Source organism: Chiloscyllium plagiosum, unplaced genomic scaffold (genome assembly GCF_037043375.1).
Source record: "Chiloscyllium plagiosum isolate Xiang-an unplaced genomic scaffold, Cpla_swu_hap1 HiC_scaffold_23, whole genome shotgun sequence".
NCBI lineage: Eukaryota > Metazoa > Chordata > Chondrichthyes > Orectolobiformes > Hemiscylliidae > Chiloscyllium > Chiloscyllium plagiosum.
This window is the reverse complement of record NW_028270161.1, coordinates 26,485,494-26,506,661: the sequence shown is the minus strand read 5'-3', so window position 1 is coordinate 26,506,661 and position 21,168 is coordinate 26,485,494. Positions and strand designations below refer to the sequence as shown.

At 39.2% G+C, this 21,168-nt stretch overlaps 1 protein-coding gene across 1 annotated transcript in view; it reads left to right on the top strand.

The window, feature by feature from the left end:
- lhfpl3 (LHFPL tetraspan subfamily member 3) overlaps window positions 1-20,100 on the top strand; it is a 295,504-nt gene extending 275,404 nt beyond the window's left edge. Inside the window, exons 3-4 of the mRNA XM_043713862.2 lie at window positions 13,485-13,512; window positions 19,967-20,100. Coding sequence (XP_043569797.1) covers window positions 13,485-13,501 — 17 coding nt within the window. The 3' untranslated portion in view covers window positions 13,502-13,512; window positions 19,967-20,100. The remainder of the gene's footprint in view (window positions 1-13,484; window positions 13,513-19,966) is intronic.
- Window positions 20,101-21,168: the final 1,068 nt, after the last annotated feature.

Here is a 21,168-nt window from a genome sequence, read left to right as displayed (position 1 = left end):
TTATATCTTATGTTCTTTTCCCTATAAATGCCTCTATTTTAATGACCATGCCTTAACTCCTCCAAGCCTTAAATCCCCCACTCCTTCTAGCAGTGATCCTCCCATTACAGGCTTCTCATTAAACCCTCCTGAAAGATCGACAGACAGACCCTCAACCACTGACTGACTTTGACTAGCAGGTAGACATGCTTAATCAGACCACTGACCACTGGCTTTGCATTTCCCTGACCGACAATATGTGATTTCCTTGACTGCTCGCCCAACAGGATCAACCACTGAATACCCCTGGAATGTACTGAGACAGATCCCTGACAGTGAGCACCCAAGCGGTGCTGACTGTGGTGAATGTCCAAGATTCTTGGACATTCTGCGCATGATTGGTGGAACTGGGACCCCCTGATTGACAGCAGTCCTCCTTGATTGGACTGAGGACAGACTCCCATCAATTTCCAACAAAGATATTTGGTCAAATACACATTTTGAATTTTTGCCATGCTGGCAGTTGGAGGAGTTACACTGATTTCTGTGTGAAATATCTCAAGATGTTCCCTGCCCTCTCAAGGCAGATTCCATCCGACAAGCAATTTGTGTGTCTATGCTAAAGAGCTCTTCAATACAGCAGGTGTTCAGAGCCTTTGGAACTGACTAGAACACCAACGGATGGCATGGCAATGCAAGGCATGGAAGCTGTGAATATGCAGGTCGATGGTAATCAGGAAAGTAAGATCAAGTGAGCAGCCCTGAGATGCAGACTGTCCAAATGGGTTCACTGTCCTTCCACATACAATTTTGCTGCTGGAGCCCTTCAATGCTCTGCAATGAAAGTATGTGCTTCCTAAGCAGCCTGCAAGTGAATCAGAGAGGTGCCATGATTGTTGTGATAGTTTGATAGATGCTAGAAGTCAATGTCTAAGGACACTGGTGCAGTTGGTGCCCATGGATCATTCCCTGAACTGTAGTTTGATGGAATACAATATGGATGTTGTTTGCAGCAAGTGGCAAACTGTATCCGTCAGGTACCTACTCTGATTTCCACGTTATGTTTTCTCAACATTAAGCTTGTTCGGCACATTTGATAAGACAGGAGATGAATTAAGCTGCTAACAAGGCATTTAACAAGCAACAATCCTCCTTAGCTGATAACTTGCCACTGCCCATTGAGAACCTTGCCTAGTTGCTTGTGAAAAGCGTAAAAGATAACATGAGATGCTTCCAACATTGAGATAGGCCTCACAAGACTTCTCATCCTGCCTCAAATCTCGTCAGAATCCATGTTCCTTAGACCCCTATAAGATTACACATTTTGGTCCTCAATTTAAAACTACATCAATATTCATTCTTACCCCTACCTAAGAAAATAAAAAAAAGTTTCAACATCCATGATTCAGCAGTTTATGACCAGACAAACTAACAATGTATTTACATCAGTGTTGAGATGGCTGATCTGAGCCAAGGCCATTAGAGGAGTAATTATAGCTGATTTCAGTGTTACTGGAAGCAAGGAAAAAATAATCTATTACACAGTAGCATAACACGTAATGTAACTCGTATTGAAATACATCAATGTATTCTGGTGAAAATCTTATGTGGCTATTTTGGCTATTGACTGCAGTTTTTAAGTATTCATCACACACTTTCGTTTCTAGGCATGTAACTGCAGTGCAGTTTGTACTAATATTAAAATCAATGATCCACTTCAGTTTGGCCTCAATCCTACAGGGGCCCCTCTGGAATTATCATCCCCAGAGAGTAAGCCATCTTAGTGCTACCACTAGCTGTTTTTACATGAACTGAGCCTTATTTTCTCCCATATTTATACTGGAGTATGAGCTTTTCACTCTGGATAATTTGAGTTTTGTAGCCATCTGCTGGTATGCAAGTGTTTGATCGAATAGGAAATTGTGGCACCCATGAATTTTGAGCACTGAAAATATGTCAGAGCAGTAGCAATTCAAAAATAATTCTTACTTGTAGCAAAACAGTTAAAAGACGTTATATACACTTGTCTCACATGCATTTTGTAGTTGCTTAGGCTTCTGTATTGGATTTGTGCTCTGGCAGTTTAGACTTGTGCTGCTGTACAGGACTAGCACTTCCAGACAAATTAATCATCTTCAGTATTTGGCGGCACGGTGGCACAGTGGTTAGCACTGCTGCCTCACAGCGCCAGAGACCCGGGTTCAATTCCCGCCTCAGGCGACTGTCTGTGTGGAGTTTGCACATTCTCCCCGTGTCTGCGTGGGTTTCCTCCGGGTGCTCCGGTTTCCTCCCACAGTTCAAAGATGTGCAGGTCAGGTGAATTGGCCATGCTAAATTGCCCGCAGTGTTAGGTAAGGGGTAAATGTATGGGTGGGTTGCGCTTCGGCGGGTCGGTGTGGACTTGTTGGGCCGAAGGGCCTGTTTCCACACTGTAATCTAATCTAATCTATTTAGTGTCTGTTTTCTTTTGAATAACAACCCTTAAACATTTTGTATACATTTCTTAGAGTAAATATGAGGAGAAATTACCTACGTTCATTTAATGATTTTGCTTCTGTTTAATCCTCATATGATTCACAATACACAGATCAAGATTGCAGGGATTTTTATCAGTTCAATGTATTTGAGGATTATAAAAAAATTCTTTCTCTTTCTCATATCTCAACAGATCACTAGAAAATATTAGGATGTTCTACTCCTAGGTCTCTGTCAGTCTCTAGGTGATGCAGTGCAGCCTTCAAGGAGTAACCTTTTCTTTGATTTTTCACATTTTACCTGTAGGGAAACATCTGATCTCTAAATGAAGACTCATTTGTGTGACATGGGTTACACTGGGCATTTGGTGTAGGAAGTCAGATCACTACATGACACAATGGGCTAAAATGACAAATAACGCTAGCCTCCTTTCTTGATGTTTTAATATATTAAATTTAATTTTAGAACAACTCAGGCAGGAGGTTTGCAAAAATGTTTCCTTGATTATTTCAACAGATAACCAAGATTATCAAAATGATACATTTAATTCAAAGCAGGAGAGAGAGACTAAATGAATACAAGAGTTACAGAACTCTGGTTACAGAAAAGAAAATCACCAATGGCGGTACAATTGAAATCAGCAATGTTCAATATGCCAGAGATATTATCAAGATTCCTGAGGGTCTGAAGGAGTTCAGGAGGTTGCAAAGATTGCACAGCAAGGTTTGTGAGACCACAAGGTGATTCAGAATGGGGATGGATATTTTGAATTCAGTGTTGTAAAACTAGGAGCCATTATAATCTAGAAAACACAGGAATGATGGGTGGACAGGACACAGCATGCGTTAGAATATGAGCAACAGAGTATTGGATAAGTTGAAGTTTATGATGGATGATGGGAAGCAGGCCAGGACAGCAATGGAATAGCTAAGCACAGAGGGAACAAAAGTATAGAAGAGATTTCAGCAGCACAGAGTCATACAGCACAGAAACAGACCCTTTGGTCCAACTTATCCAGGCTGACGAGGTTTCCCAAACAAAATTAGTCCCATTTTCCTGTACATTGCCCATATCTCAAACCTTTTCTATTCCCATAATTATCCAAATGTCTTTTAAATGTTGTAACTGTACTTGCCTCTACCACTTCCTCTGGCAGTTAATTCCATATACACACCACCCTCTGTGTGGAAAAGTTGCCCCTCAGTTCCCTTTTAAATCTTTTCCCTTTCACCTTAAACCTAGTTTTTAACTCCCCTACATTAGGGAAAAGTTCTTTGCTATTTATCTTATCATGATTTTTTAAAAACATCTATAAGGTCACCCCTCAACTTCCTATGCTCCAAGGAAAAAAAATCCTAACCTATCCAGTCTTTCCTTATAACTCAAATGCTTCAGTTGGTTTAACATCCTTGTGAATCTTTTCTGCACCCTTTTCTATTTAATAATCTCCTTCCTATTGTAGTCAGTACTGGACCCAATGCTCAAAGTGATCTGAAGCAGAGCAGATTTTGAGAAAATGTATTGCTCAGAGGTAGTAGCCAAGTAGAACGGTATAAGGAGCAGTTCCTTTTTTTTTCTCTTTTTCGCACCCATGTTGTGTGTGTGCAGATGCGAGACACAATGAAAGACACAAAGTGCACGAATCTTTATTCAATTCCACCACCAGGAAGATAGGAAAACACCCGAGTGGCCAGTGACAAACACTGCCCTTCACATCAAAGGGCAATGCTGTGTGATCAAACAGTGAAGGGGCAGGTAGGGACTAAATCAAAATAGATTTGGAGGGGGAAATAATGCACTCCACTCCCTGCGGCGCCCACCTCTCCCTGAACAACTCCAGGGTGTTGGTGGACACCGCGTGCTCCTTCTCCAAGGACACCCGGGCTCTAACGTAACCGCGTAAGAGGGGCAGGCAGTCGGCCCTAACGACCCCCTCCACGGCCCGCTGCCTGGACCTGTTGATGGCCAGTTTGGCCAGGCCCAGGAGCAGACCCACGAGGAGGTCTTCAGACCTGCTCTCCCTTCTCCGTACCGGGTGCCCGAAGATCAGGAGCAGCAGTTCCTTTTTATTTTTTTAATGTTTTTATATATTTTTTTAAATTTAACCCCCACACTACCGCCTAAGTGCGGTAGTGCTTATTTTTTTCCCAGCACCAATGGTGTGTGTGTGCAGGTGTGAGACACAGTGAAAGACACAAAGTGCACGAATCTTTATTCAAATTCCACCACCAGGAAGATAGGAAAACACCCGGGTGGCCAGTGACAAACACTGCCCTTCACATCAAAGGGCAGTGCTGTGTGATCAAAACAGTGAAGGGGAGGGTAGGGACTAAATCAAAATAGAGTTGGAGGGAGAAATGATGCACTCCACTCCCTGCGGCGCCCACCTCTCCCTGAACAACTCCAGGGTGTTGGTGGACACCACGTGCTCCTTCTCCAAGGACACCCGGGTCCTAACGTAACCGCGGAAGAGGGGCAGGCATTCGGCCCTAACGACCCCCTCCACGGCCCGCTGCCTGGACCTGTTAATGGCCAGTTTGGCCACGCCCAGGAGCAGACCCACGAGGAGGTCTTCAGACCTGCCCTCCCTCCTCCGTACCGGGTGCCCGAAGATCAGGAGCAGCAGTTCCTTTTTACTTTGAAATTACACAGTTGTTGTAATTAAACAGAGCATCAAAGCTTAATTGTATTTTGCGAGTAGATATTTATACCTGAAATTTCCAGTTTGAGCTGTTGGTATTTCAACTCACAAAACAAATGAAGCTTTAATGATTATGTTCATTCCAGTAGGTCATTGTGCAGTTTCCATTTTCCTAGTGAAGTTGTCAAAGTCTGTAATCAAGGGTACCTTGATGAATCTCCATTGCGAAACAAGGCCATCAAATTTCATGACAACATGAAATATTTGAGGCTGTTACTATTTGTCATGACTAGGTAACCTACATATTTTGAATTATTCATCTTAGCACCAATATTGTGCAGATTAAACTATTTGATTTGATGAGTTCTGGACTTCTTGTAAAAGCATCAGAATTTTTGATTTAATGTAAAGAACTATAACTTCACATAGCATTGCCTCTGCAGTGTGTGAATATTGTGTTGTCATTATTTTTAACATCCTTATCTCACATTCTTTTTAAAAAACAAGGCTGCTGGGAGATAGATGTCAAACATGTTGCATAACATGGGGATTTGACTTTTGACTGTTGCTGAAAATGAAAATCTGGAAGACAGAAAATGTATTTTCTACATTCAGAACATTAATGGTTTCAAGACCTATTCATGCAAACTGTGAAATGCTTTTATCTGTACTGATTTTACCTTTACTCCTTCTGAGTCAGTTCACACTTAAAGGCTTTACTGCTAATATATGGCCTTGAAACTATTCATGCAAAATCATAGCCTAGTTTGGGACAAAGAAGACTATACATTCTATTTCATCTTGTGCTCCAAGAAAAACAATTTCCCTTTTTTTTTTGGTGAAAAGCTGTTTTCAGTGGACTTCATGTTGGCAGTCTGTTATGACCCATAATGACTTTTCTCATGCAATCATCTGCTCTCCAGCTCATTATTAATGTACCGGACCTCTCCAATGTTTGGGTCCTCTTGCAATCAGAAGGGGTGATGGAAGCACCAGCCACTGTTAGGACCTGAAGACCTTCACACTGCTGGTATCATATTTAAAGCCCAGTTGCACAACATTTTGAATACTGCAACCAGGAACTGCTACTTGACCATCATCACGGAGGATGTGGCCCAGAAGGAAGAACTTACACCTTGCTTTACAGATAGGGACCCAGAGATGCAGGCTGGAGTGGTGGATAGGAGTAATGTCCTTTCTTGAGCACACTGCTAAATAGTTCTCTAACCAAACAAAATGCACAGCAGTGCAGGAGCAAGGTCAATAATCTTTTGCATTCCAAAAGAGTAAGTATCACCATCCTCTCTCCAAGTCACATTCACTCCAATTATGCTACATACAAGAATTCCAGTTCTTGTTATTATCACTATCATATCTTAATCAAACAGCAGAAAAGGAGCCAACATAGCACTGATAACATTGATGGAATTTTCCAATCTTTCATTCTGTCCACCAAATGTCCCTGACAAATCTACCTGTAGATGCACAAGATGTATTTATGTCATTGTGTGCAAAGTGAATTGGCAGAAGCATGCAAGGCATAGGTGTCTGTGAACTCCAAAGTCCTAAAGGGGTGAGTGAATTGATTCAAAATATGCCATGAGGTGGTAGTGAGGCCAGAGGTTTGGCTTTGCCCAGTTGCATGGAGAAAACGTGTAAGAGGATGGTGGCTATGCATTATGCAGGGAAAAAATGGCAATGGTGACTGGAGGCTTGAGAAACCAAGTGGGAAATTGTGGTACCAGATAACTGCTTTGTCCTTCATATTGGGAATTAGTACTATCTAGCTTCTCGGAAGGAGACAATGCTACTCAAGGCCTGAGAAAATACTGCCTAAAGGTCCCGTCTCCCCATTACAACAGCCAGCTGCTTCTTACATAGGTTGTCTCCTCGTCTCAACCGCTGCCCCTGGCAACTATTCCAACTACTAATCATGCTCTGTGAGGAAATCTTTCTGGATGCTTGCTTCTCTCCACCACTCTGAACCAGAGACCGTTTGTCATTCAGGCTTGGTGTGTCTGAAAGTGAGTTTTTTTAAAATCCTGTTTGTGTATCTCTGAACAGCCAAAATGTAAAACTAAGGTTGTAACACATAACTTTAAAGATTAGCTCATTTGACTTGTTATCCTTGTTATATCTGTTGCTTCATATTTACAAAATGTAAATGAAAACAACTGTATTCTACACAAAGGGAACTCGACAGCTTGAAAAGAGATTTCTACTTTAAAACTGCAAGATCAGATTGGACTTGCTACGACAAGAAATGGCTTTTCTAACTGTTGGTTGCCATTATGTAACCAATTTTTGTTTATCAAAAATCAGATGACTTTTGCTGTCAATTAATGCTGATACTTTCCTGCTCAATACTTTGTTCCAGTTGGATGCCTTCTAGTAATAAGAGGAAAATTATAGTGCCATTAGTTCTCAGTATCACATAGAACATTTCATACTCTATTTACTTGATGTTATTGTGATGGCAAAGTTTCACCTAGTTTTCACACAGCAGCAGCAATGCGATAAATGATCAGATACTCTGCAGGAGATTTAGATTACAGGAGAAATACAGACCCCAGCAGAACGTGGCTTTACATTCACATGAGGCAGCCAAGGCCTCTGTTTAATACCACTTGGGGGTGGGCATTATTTCAGGAGTCCTGGCCCAAGACCATTCGTAGCAAAGAAAACAGGGGTTTCTTGGAAACAATACAGATTGCTGTAGAAACTCTGAGGGTCTAACAGCATGTGAAGAGAGGAGGAGTGTTAATGACAATAGACAATAAGTGCAGGAGTAGGCCATTCTGCCCTTCGAGCCTGCACCACCATTCAATATGATCATGGCTGATCATCCTTAATCAATATCCTGTTCCTGCCTTATCTCCATAACCCTTGATTCCACTATCCTTGAGAGCTCTATCCAACTCTTTCTTAAATGAATCCAGAGACTGGGCCTCCACTGCCCTCTGGGGCAGAGCATTCCACACAGCCACCACTCTCTGGGTGAAGAAGTTTCTCCTCATCTCTGTCCTAAATGGTCTACCTCGTATTTTCAAGCTGTGTCCTCTGGTTTGAAAAAGTCAATGGTTACTCTTTCCACAGATGCTGCTAGACCGGCTGAGTTTCTACCGATTTTGATATTTTTTTAAATCAGGTTTCTATCAACCACAGTATGTTGTCTTTATTGGTTTGTTAGAATTCAACTATGAATAAATTGACTAATAATGCAAGTGACAACTGAGACAGCCTCAGCAGCATCTTATCAATCAAATTTGTTTTAAGTGTCACATTTGCTAGCTCAGGATAACTGGGGATGTGTGAAGCTTAGGCATGAACCATTGTCCACTATTGTCATGTGCACCCTGTCATTTAAATAGGATAGAATGAGTGGCAAGGAAACTGTTATATTCAGTTACCCTGAAATATTATTGGGCTCATGGAATTCTTTAGAAGTTTTTTTTGTGAACTAAAATATTTTCTTTCAGGCTTGCTGTGGTTTCCAATAAAATTTCACTTATTTTCTGTTGAAAGACTTTCAGTTACTGGTCATTCTGCTATAACGCATGTGTTTCCAACATGAATTGGCTATAACGCGATTGACGAATTGTGGACATTGTTTGGATAACACAAAATTTCAACTGAGTGGGTATAGTGATCTTCTACAGCTGTTTTCACTAGTGTGATTTTCTATAGTGAGAGGTTGCAGAGGAACACAATTGTTGCATTATAGCAGAACAACCTGTATTTTAATCAACGTAACTGGATATGCTAGAGCACGTGTCTTCTGGCCCAGCAACAGGAACACCACCACTGTGCCACAGGAACCCCACAATGGTTGCATTTGCCAGGACTTGAAAGTCTTGCATGATTTTTGTGGTGACTGCCAACCCACAGCTGAATACATATTTTACCTTGTGAGCCACTTCTAAGATTTTTAAAAATTGATCTCCTGTCTTCGATCTCTTCCCATTCCTGTTGAGTTTGTACATTAAAGTACGTTTCCAGACTTTCTTAAATGGCTTTATGGGAATTCTTGCATTGTGATACTTAGCATAGTGAAATGTGGCAGTTCGTGCACAGCAACATCTCTCAAATCATATTGTTTACTATTTGTGTTAGAAGCAAGTTTGCCTTTTTAATTAAAGCAAAAGCTATTTTCTGACCACTTAGAACAACTTCTATAATCAACCCAGACTATTTTCCAAACTAAGCTTCACTTTAAGAGCCCCACACATGCCTCTGTTTTCCAGTTCTTCTCTGAAATTTATTTTCTCAACTTTACAACTGAATTATTAAATACAAAAGCAGAATCAAAAACACCTATTCAAACAGTCTCTATCAGTGGCTTTTTACCTGCACATATCCACTTCAACTCCCCCTCCCATTCCACCAAGAACAAGACAGACCTGGGCCTCCTCCAACAGCAAGTCCAAGCCATCCAACATCTGGAGGAAGGACACCTCATCTTGCTTGGGACCCTCTAACCACGTACCATCAGTTGATTTCACCAGTTTCATCTCTCTTCCCTCAACTCATCCCAAATCCAATCCTCCAACTCAGCACCACCCTCTTGAACTATCCTGCCTGTCCACCTATCCGCTTTGACTGATTATCACCACCCCCTCCTGCATCTACCTATGACCTTCCCAGCTGCCTCTCATTCCTGAAGGGCTTATGCCTGTAACGTCAATTCTCCTGCTCCTCAGATGCTGCTTGACCTGCTGTGCTTTGCCAATGCCACACTTTTCGACTCTGATCTCGAGCAGCTGCAATCCTCACTTTCTTCCTTATATTCAATACGTGTATAAAGTCACGACTTTTAAAACTTGTTTGAAGCAGATTTTACAACGGAAGACAATGCCACCTCATGGCAATTACCTAAAACTGCATCACAATTGAAATCAAGTTTCACTTCGAACAAGAATTTATTTATTTAGCAGCTTTCAGGACTATCACCAACTTCAGTTGATCTTTTACAGGCACAGCAACTGTATAGTATCACCAGTCTTCCTAAATGTGTCAGAAATTAGAATGCTCAATGTAGTTTTTTCAGACTCTGTTGGGCTGAAGATTTGTCAGATGACTCTGCATTAGCGTACAGACTATTTTCTGTATCGCTCTATAAACACTCAGTTCCAGTATGTTTAATTCTATTGATGACTGCTTCAACTATGTAGAAACTAGTGACATCTTTTCCAATAGATTTTAACATTTTTTCATTTGGATGATGTGCAGTTACAGATATGTTGCCAGAGGACAAACTATTTAGTTTTCCAAGGGATCCTTATAATAGCTACCTTTTGATCTTGGGGTCTAACTTTTAGTTTTCTGAGGCTAATTTTTAATTATGTAACAATTTAACAGGAAATATTGTGCCAATAATCATGAACTACTGTTCCAGAAGTCATCACAAATGTCTTAAAATCCCCAAAACCCAATTTGCCTGTTACCAAGGAATAAAGCAAATGACACAAGGTTCCTTCAGGAACAGTAAAAATAGCTTTATTTGCACATTTAACTTTAAAAACATTAAATAATTTCTAATGTATACAAAATAGATACCTTCAAAATCCCAAACATATGCATTCAACCACGATTAAGACAAAGCCAAATAGATTAACACATATGCTATGGAACCGGTGACCTGCTCATAGCTTTTTGATAGTGGCAGAGATTTTTCTATATTGTTCTTTCACTTGCTGCCACCAAATAATATGCTTGCTCTCACCTTGTTGCTAAAGATATTTAAAGTCTGCTGACCTAAGGAAATTTTAACAAATTTAATAAGCAAATCCAAGAGCAACTATCTTAGCATAGTTTGATCTTACTTTGTGGCTGCAACAGAAAAGCAATATCATGTGGCATTGTTGCACTTCCTAAGATGCACAGACTCACTACAGGAGTGTGAAGGCAATCATATATACTGCCTCATTAACATATCAGACTTGAATGCCTTGTGCTACACAGTAACAATATGCCTCCTGTACTAATCTAATGGGAGAACTCAACTTTTAAGGCTCTCTCTGGGACCATTATCCATTAGGGGCAGCAAGGCAGGAGGAGAAGTTAAGCATCTGCAGTTGTAAATTTCTTGAGCAGTTTTTACTTTAGCAAGATTGTACTTGTGGGATGCCAGAGGTCTAGACAAAATTTGAGTGAAATCTCTGGAGGCAGCAGAAACCATTTCATTAGCACCAGCACTATTCCTTATTGCAGTCTCCAAGAAATTAAAGGGAACCTCGGTCTTGTTGATTTACATCTCAAGACAGTAGATTTCTCACTACACTCCAACCAACTGCTACGCATGTGCTCCTAGCTACCTGATGGGCTGCAAACATTGTATCTGTAAATGAAATTTTAATCATGCATAATGGAAAATTGCTCTATAATACTACCTTCAATCTAATAAATGCCCCAAGGTACTTATCACATTTGTATCAGGAGCCTTGACCATTTTTCCAATTAAAATGTTTTTAAAGTGAAAGGTTGCCTTCAGGTGTCATAAGTCAAGACTGCAGTGAGTTGTGTAGGGTTCCACACCGTTGGATCAAGCACACATCCAAAACACACAACTTATTTGACATTATCTGTTCTGTTTAGCTCTGCAGGGATTGTCAAGTTACGCAAATTGAATCTTCCTCATTTTGGGAGAGTAGGATGGTAATGCCCAATTATAATCTAAAGGTTGCTGCTTTTCAGATCAAATTTCTTATTTCTTGTTCAAATAACAAAAGGAAAGTTTACATTATAGGCAAAACAACCATATAGATTCACAGGAGATGTACAGCACAAAAACAGACCCTTGGGTCCAACTTGACCATGCTGACCTGATATCCCAACCTAATTTAGTCCTACTTGCCAGCACCTGGCCCATATCCCTCCAAACCCTTCCTATTCATATACCCATCCAGATGCCTTTTAAAAATGTTGCAATTGTACTAGCTTCCACCACTTCCCCAGGCAGCTCATTCCATACATTTGTGAAAAGGTTGCCCCTTAGGTCCCTTTTATATCTATGCCCTCTAGTTCTGGACTCCCCCCGCCCAGGGAAAAGACTTTGTCTCTTTATCCTATCCGTGCCTCTCATGATTTTATAAACCTCTATAAGGTCACCCCTCAGCCTCCGACGCTCCAGGGAAAACAGTCCTAGCCTATTCAACCTCTCCCGATAGCTCAAATCCTCCAACCCTGACAACATCCTTGTAAATCTTTTCTGAATCCTTTCAAGTTTCACAACATCCTTCTGATAGGAACAAGACCAGAACTGCACGCAATTCTGTATAATTAGAAAACAAAGTGTTTCAAAAGATTAACATAAATAGGTTCTCTCTCTGGCTATTTTACAAGATACTCGAGAGATTATGCTGCCCAAGTGAAATAGGTCTACTGGTCATAATGAAAACAATAGCAGTTTGTATTCTTTGAATTTATGTAGTTCAATAACTTTCCTCTTAGTGTTTGAACTCTTTGGGGAATAAAACATCTCAATTTAAACTAAAGCTTGCTTCAGTATTTATAAATTCACTCCCTGTGAGGTACTGAATTAATACACTTGAAAGACCAGTTTGGATCCAGATCAGAATTTCCACTGTTACTAATACCCAGTAAATATAGTAATCAGATCAAAAATTAAATCCGTGGAAGTGAGGGGTCATTTAGGAGAGCAGCTGATGCCACAGAACTTGGGCACTAACTTATCGCAGACCACAAATGTATTTATTAAAAGGCTAACATTTCTACTAGGAATGACAGTGAGATTATTAGGAGTGACTTAGGGTAAAATCATACGGCAATCTTCAAAATTACATATACTAGTTAAATGTGAAAATTAGTACATTGTCCTATTTTGTTCTCTGGCTCCTCTATTATCTTTGCTATAGCAGTATCTTACTGAGAGACTCAGCACTGAAATACACAGGATATAATGTTGTAGAATCTTTCCACTAATTATGCCAGAAAAAGGTAGGATGGGTGCATTCAAATATAAGCTATTTTCTGACAATGTAAGAACATATACACTCTGGCACTGAACATATAACTTACAAATGCAAAGTCTCATTCTTTCATATCTTAATTATGGTTAGAGTCTTTAAACAAATTCAGACATATTGTTTAACTATTCAATGCATCTCTCTTTCCCTTAAATTTTGACTTTTTATTGTAATAAAAATTGTAACATACACATCCTAGATTAGGCTTGGTGTACCATAGATTTTTCAGATGGTTTCAAGATATACACAGTTGCTTTCCCTAAATGCAGGTCCTAAATTCGAGGAAATTGCTGCAATATTTTGGATATTATCATGCTGAAGACCACAAGTTTGTGGCCAATTGTAAGCACCACTGACATTTTGGTTTGAAAATAATTTACCATTTATATCTTTTTGTTTTACAGATGATGGAAATGCTTAATGTAAAATGAGGTATGTATTTTGATCTGCAGGTTGAGGAATTTTGAGTAATCCTATGCATATTATCCTTATACACTGTATTGTTACCAATCAGATGACAGCACAAAACAGAATCTGTTTTGATTAATATACAAGACATCACTTACCAGTGTAGAGAGGTCATTTCAACCAGTTTTGGTACAGCATTACGAAAATCAGCAATTTGCTGGATAATGTTTAGTTTTGCCAGTGATACTGTTAATGATAAACGATTGGCACCATGCAAGCAGAGCATTAACATTCTTAATTCCAGTAACAAGAAATAAGTTTATATTCCAGTTTAAATTTACTGAAGGGGCATGGACAACAGGGCTGTTAGTGACATTTTTGTTGCTGAGATTAGTACTTGAGATTATTTTGGCGAAATGGGAAATTCACTTAAGTATAATGACAGTAATTGCAAAGAAACAAAATCGGCTGGGTGCTGTCCCAAAGTTTCGAAGATCTGGTTTTAGCATGCAATTTTTGATATCAATTATTAATTTTCCTGATTTAAAAACTTTCCTGGAGGCACAAAAATAGATACTGCACCTACAGTGTAGTATTCAAGGTCTGGTGGAAGTATCAACTCCTTTAATATAGTAATCCAAATTCAGCAAACATACTCAATACAGGTGGTGATAAATACCCTGAGTTTAATATTACAGTTAGAGTTTAAAGCACCACGTTCTACCATATAAGCTCCAACTCCATACTTTGTTATATGGCTCAACATCCCCAAAATGTGTTCAGGAAATGGAGAACCAGAAGAAACTAGCTTATTAATATTGAACACATATCTGTGTATTACAGTCAGTGACTATAAATGGATCTTATGTACGCATCTGACAGTAGTCATGAAAACAACATGTAGACTTAGTTATGCTTTAAAAATTAATCTTTTCTTCTCTGGAGGACATCTACTGGCATTTCCTTCACAAATAATTAGCTTTTACAGAAAGAACATAGTGCATTCTGTTTTAGTGAATAGTAGTGGCTGTCAGCAACAAACGATATTTGAAGTCAACCAGCTCATTTTGCGCCAAGACAACACAACAGTGTAAGCAGTTATTACAGACATTACTCTATTAAAGTGTGGTAATTAGTCATTACTCATGAATTGGAAATTATTCAAACTAAGACCCAGAATTAGATAATTCACCAGTGGACATAATGTTTGCAATTATCTAAAGAGATCTAGGTGCCGCAGCCATTTTCTCCCATGTTCCATTGAAAGTGGATAAATGTGATACAAATGAGCACTTAAAATGTCAAATAACAAGAATTATCTAGTAAAACTTGGTTTTTGCCATTTTATTAAGAAGCAAAACTAGAGGGACAGAGCTCGAGTCCAAATCTTGGTCACTAAAGATGGGGCAGGGAACTGGTGCCAAGGAGTTAGATTTAACCAACAAAATCTTGCTTTCATTGCTGGTGGAACATATTGAGTTAACCCAGCAGAATTCATTACAGAAATGGGGATCTGAAACAGGTTGTCTTTCTGGTGTTTTCTTTCTCTCCCAGTCTGCTTTATGGATGGGACTTTCAGAGGATGGGAAAGGATAAGTCCATGTCCAGCTCACTTAGTCTCAGGGTTCACATGAAGGCACAAAAATAAGACATGTTGTATAAAGCATTAAATACGGCAGCTGGAACACTTCTGGTTATCACTCTACATAGGGAAGATGTGATTTCATTAGAGGGGGGTTGGAGGAGATTCATTAGGATATTACCTCAGTTGAAACATTTTAGCTCTGAAGTGCAATCTGATAGAATGTGGATCTGGAACTCACCCTGAAAGGGTGGTTAAAGCAGAAACTTCAAAATTTAAAAAGGATTTAGATAAACACTTAAAACAGCACCACATAACGAATAACTACAAAGCTCATAGCACTGGGGGGTAACATTGGCATGGATAGATTACCTGGCTAACAGAAAGCAGCGAGTAATAAAATAGGTCTTTTTTCAGGCTGGCAAGATATCATGAACAATATTCCAGAGGGGTCAGCACTGGGCTTCAATTTCTTTTTTACAACTGATGTAAATGACTTTGAAGATAGGACCAAACGTATAGGAACTAAATATGCTGAAGGCACAAAGACAGGTAGGGAAACAAGTTGTGATGAGAACATCTGAAACATACAAAAGGGGATAGTTTGTGAGCGGGCAAAGAACAGGCAAAAGGAGCATAATGTGGAACAATGTGAAATTGTCCATTTTGGCAGAAAGAATTTTTAAAAATCCCAATACCAAAATGGTAAGAGGTTACAAAGCTCTAAGCTTCAGATATTGGAGTGTCCTTTTGCATAAGTCACAGGTTTATATGTAGGTGCAGAAAGTCATCAGGAAAGCATGTTGTTTTATTGAGAGGAATTAAATGTGGGAATAGGTTGTGCTTCAGTTATACAGGGCAGCCTGTGGTCTACTGTGCACAATACTGCTTACTGTCCTTACCATGTTAACATGCTGGAGTGAGCAGAGTTCCTTATGAAGAAAAGCAAGACTTACGAGGCCTGTATCCTCTGGATTTCAGAAGAGTCAGAAGTGACTGAACTAAAACATCGAAGATCTTCAGGTGGATGTGTAAAGGATATTTCCTCATGCCCAGAGAATCTAAAACAAGGATTTGTAATTTAAAAATAAGGGTGACCTATTAGGACAGACATGAAAACCATTTTCTCTCAAAAGGGTTGAGTGTCTTTGGAATTCCCTTGCTCCAAGGGCAGTGAATGCATTTATAATTTTAAATATTTTTTAAAAGGTAGATTCTTAATTACCATGGGACAAAAGATTATCATGGGTATCTGTAGGAATATAAAGTTGAAAATTAAAAATCAGATCAGCCGTGACCTTACTGAATGGTGAGGCAGGCTTGATGGGCTGATTGGTCTACTTTTATTCCTTGTTCATATAATACAGACGAAGTGCTCGATAACCAGTGTGGACATAGTGGGGCTGCAGGGGCTTTGTCCTCTACATAAAACTCTCAAACATGCAAACTCTCTCTACTCTCCCTCTCACAGTAATCACAGCCATAGTAACTGAGTCCAGAAATGACTAAGGAATCTACTCAGTGAAACCAATGCTGGACTTAGCACTAACACCCATGTCCCATGGAAGGATAAGAGACAAAGGCTTCAAGGGCTCAGGCCTGCATTCTCATTTTGACTTTAGGGAGCTAGAACCTATGTAGAAAGTGTCTCCTATTGCCCAGAGCCACATCTCAACCTACTTGCTAACTCAGTCTCACTCCCTCACCTGCCCAGCAAGCTCCTTAATGTTTGCAGGGTCTATTCCCTCCAGACTGGTCACTGCTTCTGGTGTCTAGGCCTCAGGTTGGATGAAAGTAGGGATACTTCCATAACTTGCTGTTCTTCCAAACAGAGGCCACTTCCACATTAGCCTATCAGAGGTGATCAAGGACTGGAAGAGCCAACTCCTCCCAACCCACCTGTTGGACATGCCTGTTCTACTGTACCAGAACTCTAAACAAAGAGAATGTAACATTGTCCACACTGACCATACCTCTAGCCTCAGTGAAGTTCATACCAATCCATAACTGTTCATTTAATTAAAATGATGGGAATAAAAAGCATATATGCTACACTGGATTCTTTAATACCAGATGGGATAGACCACCAACATTTTATTGAAGATGCACTGATGTCACCCAACGAGGCAACAAAACATACCAGCTCAGCGGTTGAATCTATGAACTCATCCACAACCTGTGCTACAAATCTTTTCAAAAACTCTAAACCTTCTTTCATCATCTATGTGTTATACCCTTTAACTTACTTATTTAGCCTGCACATATCTTTGACAAAACATTGGCGAGACACCTTCTAGAATAGTGTCCAGCTCTGGTTGCCCAGCTATAGGAAGGAGAGGGTTCATAACAGATTTAAAGATATTGCTGGGTATGGAAGGTTTGAATTATGAAGGCTTGGACTTATTACACTAGAGCGTAGGAGTTTGAAGGGCAATCTGATAGAAGTTTATAAAATAATGAGGTATAAATAGAGTTAACGGTAGTTTATATTTCCCAGGATGGGGGATTTCAAGACTGGGAGCAAATTTAAGGTGAGAGTAGAGAGATAAAAAAAAAAGACGAAGGGTAAACTTACTTTTTAAAAAAAAAACATGGTTCATATGTGGAATGAACTTCTTGAGAAAATGGTGGATGTGGTACAATTTAAACATTTAAAAGATATTTGGAGAGATACATTGATAGAAAAGCTTTGGAGATATACAGGCCAAGAGCAGGCAGGTATGACTAGTTTAGTTTGGAATTACATTCGGCATGGACTTTTGCTGGCAGCAGGAATCTATGGCTTCAATGCATCCAGCTTCTCATACGCTTCCTGACCTGTTGTGCTTTTCCAACACCACACTCTTGACTCTGATCTCCAGCCCTCACTTTTTTCTTAAATGCATCCATAACAATCAACTCAACTCCTCCAATTGGTACTAAATTTCACATGCTCATACTCCGCATAGAAGTTCCCACTGAATTCTTTTTGGAGGCTGGTCTCCTATTGGTAATCTTCAGTTTTGCTCTTGCCTACTAATAAGCAGTTAGTGTTATCTTCAAAACCTTAAATAATTCCAAAAGGCCTCTATTAAGTAGTCACCCCTCTATCTTTTCAGAGAAGGAAACCCAGTCCGTTCATTCTTTCCAAATGCATATAACCTCATAATTCTGATATTAATGCCTACATGGTGTTATAGAGCCATTTTATAACATAGCAAGCAGAAATTTTACACAGTACAGTAGCGCCTCGACATACGAATGACCCCGTTCACGAATAAATTGGTTTACGAACAGGATTGTATGTAAAATTTTGCTTCAACGTACGTACGAAATTTAAGGTACGAACGAAGGTACGAACGCAAAAAGCCTGTGTGCGACCACGTGGTTTAATTGTTCTGCTTTGCTACACGCTTGTTGAATGTAAAAGCTCTCGGGCCCCGCGTGATCTCATTCAGTTAGTCTTTGGCGCATGCGCGGCGAATAGCTGTCCAAGCATTCTTACGCTATCCGAACAATGGGAAAAATTGATCCAGTTCACGAACCGGGTCCCGGAACGGATTACGTTTGTAAGTCGAGGTGCTACTGTAGTTACACACTTGCAATGACATTTGATACAAGTTTAACAATTTTCAATTCTATCCATCTAGAAAGAAGCCATATGAACCTTCATCAATATTGTGAATATTCCCATTCCTGCATCCAATTTTAGCTATTTCACAATGAAACAGAGTAAGAGCACAACCCAATTTTCATTGTGTCCATGCCTCACTTCTGTTGAAAGTCATTTGCCAACTATATATTCATCTATTTCATTTTATACTGGTCTATAAATATCTCGATATAAAATTAGTAGGTTTCTAATAGAGGTCTTTTCATCTTTCTGATGTTTAGCTACAAATTTCAAGTTATATTTTAAATAATATGAAAATGTTTACCATTCAAATTTGATCAAGTTGTCAAGTTATTTGACTCAAGATTTTTAAATTAGCATTCGTCCTCATCAAACACCCACTAGTTATGACCAAGTTATTTTTTTAATACAAGGCCTAAACATCTTTTTTCCAGACCCTGAGGTGTTATCATACACAATTGAACAGCTTCTCTCCTCCCCCCACCCACCACACACAGGACTTTTAAACCTATTATCTACCACCACCAAATCACCCATGTTTCCAATTAATCATACTATGTACAACACTCTATATGAGCAATGCAGACCATCAAAGGGGAGATCCAATATCTTGGTAAATAGCTGTCCTCTGGTGTTCTCAAATGTTGACTCAATGATTTGACACTAAAAATACATTGCATCTTTAATCTATTACATGCATCTAATTTGATTCAATCTGACAGTGCCAGAGATGGTGATTTAGGCTGGTACAATAATATTTAAAAGGCATTTGGGATGGGTACATAGGATGGGTTGAGAGAGATTTGGGCCAAATGCTAGATCAGTTTAGGATGTCTGGTTAGCATGGACTAGTTGGACTGAAAGGCCTGTGGCGTGCTGTACATCTCTATGATTCTATAAATAGATGATACATTAAAGTAATAGGAAATAACAGGTTCACTTACCCTCAAATAGCAGTCAACGGAGATGAAGCTTTATGGAATATTAGCGAATAACTTGCATGACTATTGGTGGGTTTAAAGTCTATTATTAGAATGCAATTTGGTAATTAGTTAAACCGCGAGCATATTGAATCCCTATCAAAATTAAAGGCTGAAAAAGCCCTCTGTTCTGTTAATTCTATACCAGATAATTTTAAAAGTAATCTGTTGATCACTAACCATAACACTAAACTTCTGTAAATTACATTAACTGACAGATGTAAATTTTAATCATATTTAATATGGTGACATATATTGATTACTCTTTGTTTTTCCTGTGCTAACCATTGGACGTACTGGAAGGTAACTGCTCATTTTAATAATACCAAATCAAAAAAGGAAGCTCTACTGGAGATTTGTCAGCTTTTCCTGTAAAAAGACAATGTATGAACACCAAACTGCCAGAAGAACAAGATATGAACTGTGGATTTGAAAGAGTACCAATCAACCTTTGTGTGCCACAGGTGGTCACATTTGCTTTCCATCGAGCTACATGGAGTCTGATTAAGATGCATTTTGTAGAGAACCTTCCTTCCAAAAGAAAAGAGAATGCATATCCCAACTTCCTTAGATTGCTTCTCTTAGCTGAACAGTTCAGCTGTACTGTGAACATTTTGTACCATGCATACAGCAATACAGCAGCTGACAACTTGAAATCCAGAGTTGTCTCCTTTGCAGTGATAGTATTATGTATTCATACTTAATAGAAACAGGAATTATTTTGTATAGTAGTAGATTGTCACAGTATTAATTTCATGGTGTCACATATCTAAGCTATTGACTTGTATATTAAGATGTACATATTATTCAGAGATGGTAACTGCAACTCATGGCTCATTTATCATTCTTGATATTTCTAGAAAGATTGGAAACTGACATTTGTCTATTCCTTATTCTTGAATGTTTCCTAACAAGTACTAACGTACTTGAAAAGGTCAACCTACTTTAATGTATTCAATCATAAATGTGCATTACTAGAATTGATGCCATTTGACAAATACCTTTACTTGATGTGCAAACATGCATTAAAATGGCTGCATTCACAATGTATGTCAATTTAGGTGTATTTTAATTGTGTGAAGCTATGTGAAGCTTCTGAAAGTACATCATTTGCAATGATCTTGCGTTAGAACCATCATGTCGATTAACACTGGAGTTTCCTCAATGTCAGCCTTAACCACTGCTATATTGTGTGAAAACTCCAAAAACAGCACAACACAACTTTAAGATAATTGAAGGTAAAACAAGGAATTAATACCTGGGAAATAAATTACTTGTAACCAGCATTGTAAATGTATTCCAATTTCTTCCATATTCAAGCTGTCAAAATTAGCATCCAAAGTGAAGTTGAGCTTCGTTCTTCCAAAATAAATTACATTAAAATATTCAATACAGAAATTGCATCAAGTGTGTAAGTTAAAAACATGGATTGATGGGGAAATGTATGCACAAGATTAGAACATACAATCAAGAGAACACTGTTCACAGGCAGCTCAATATTTGAA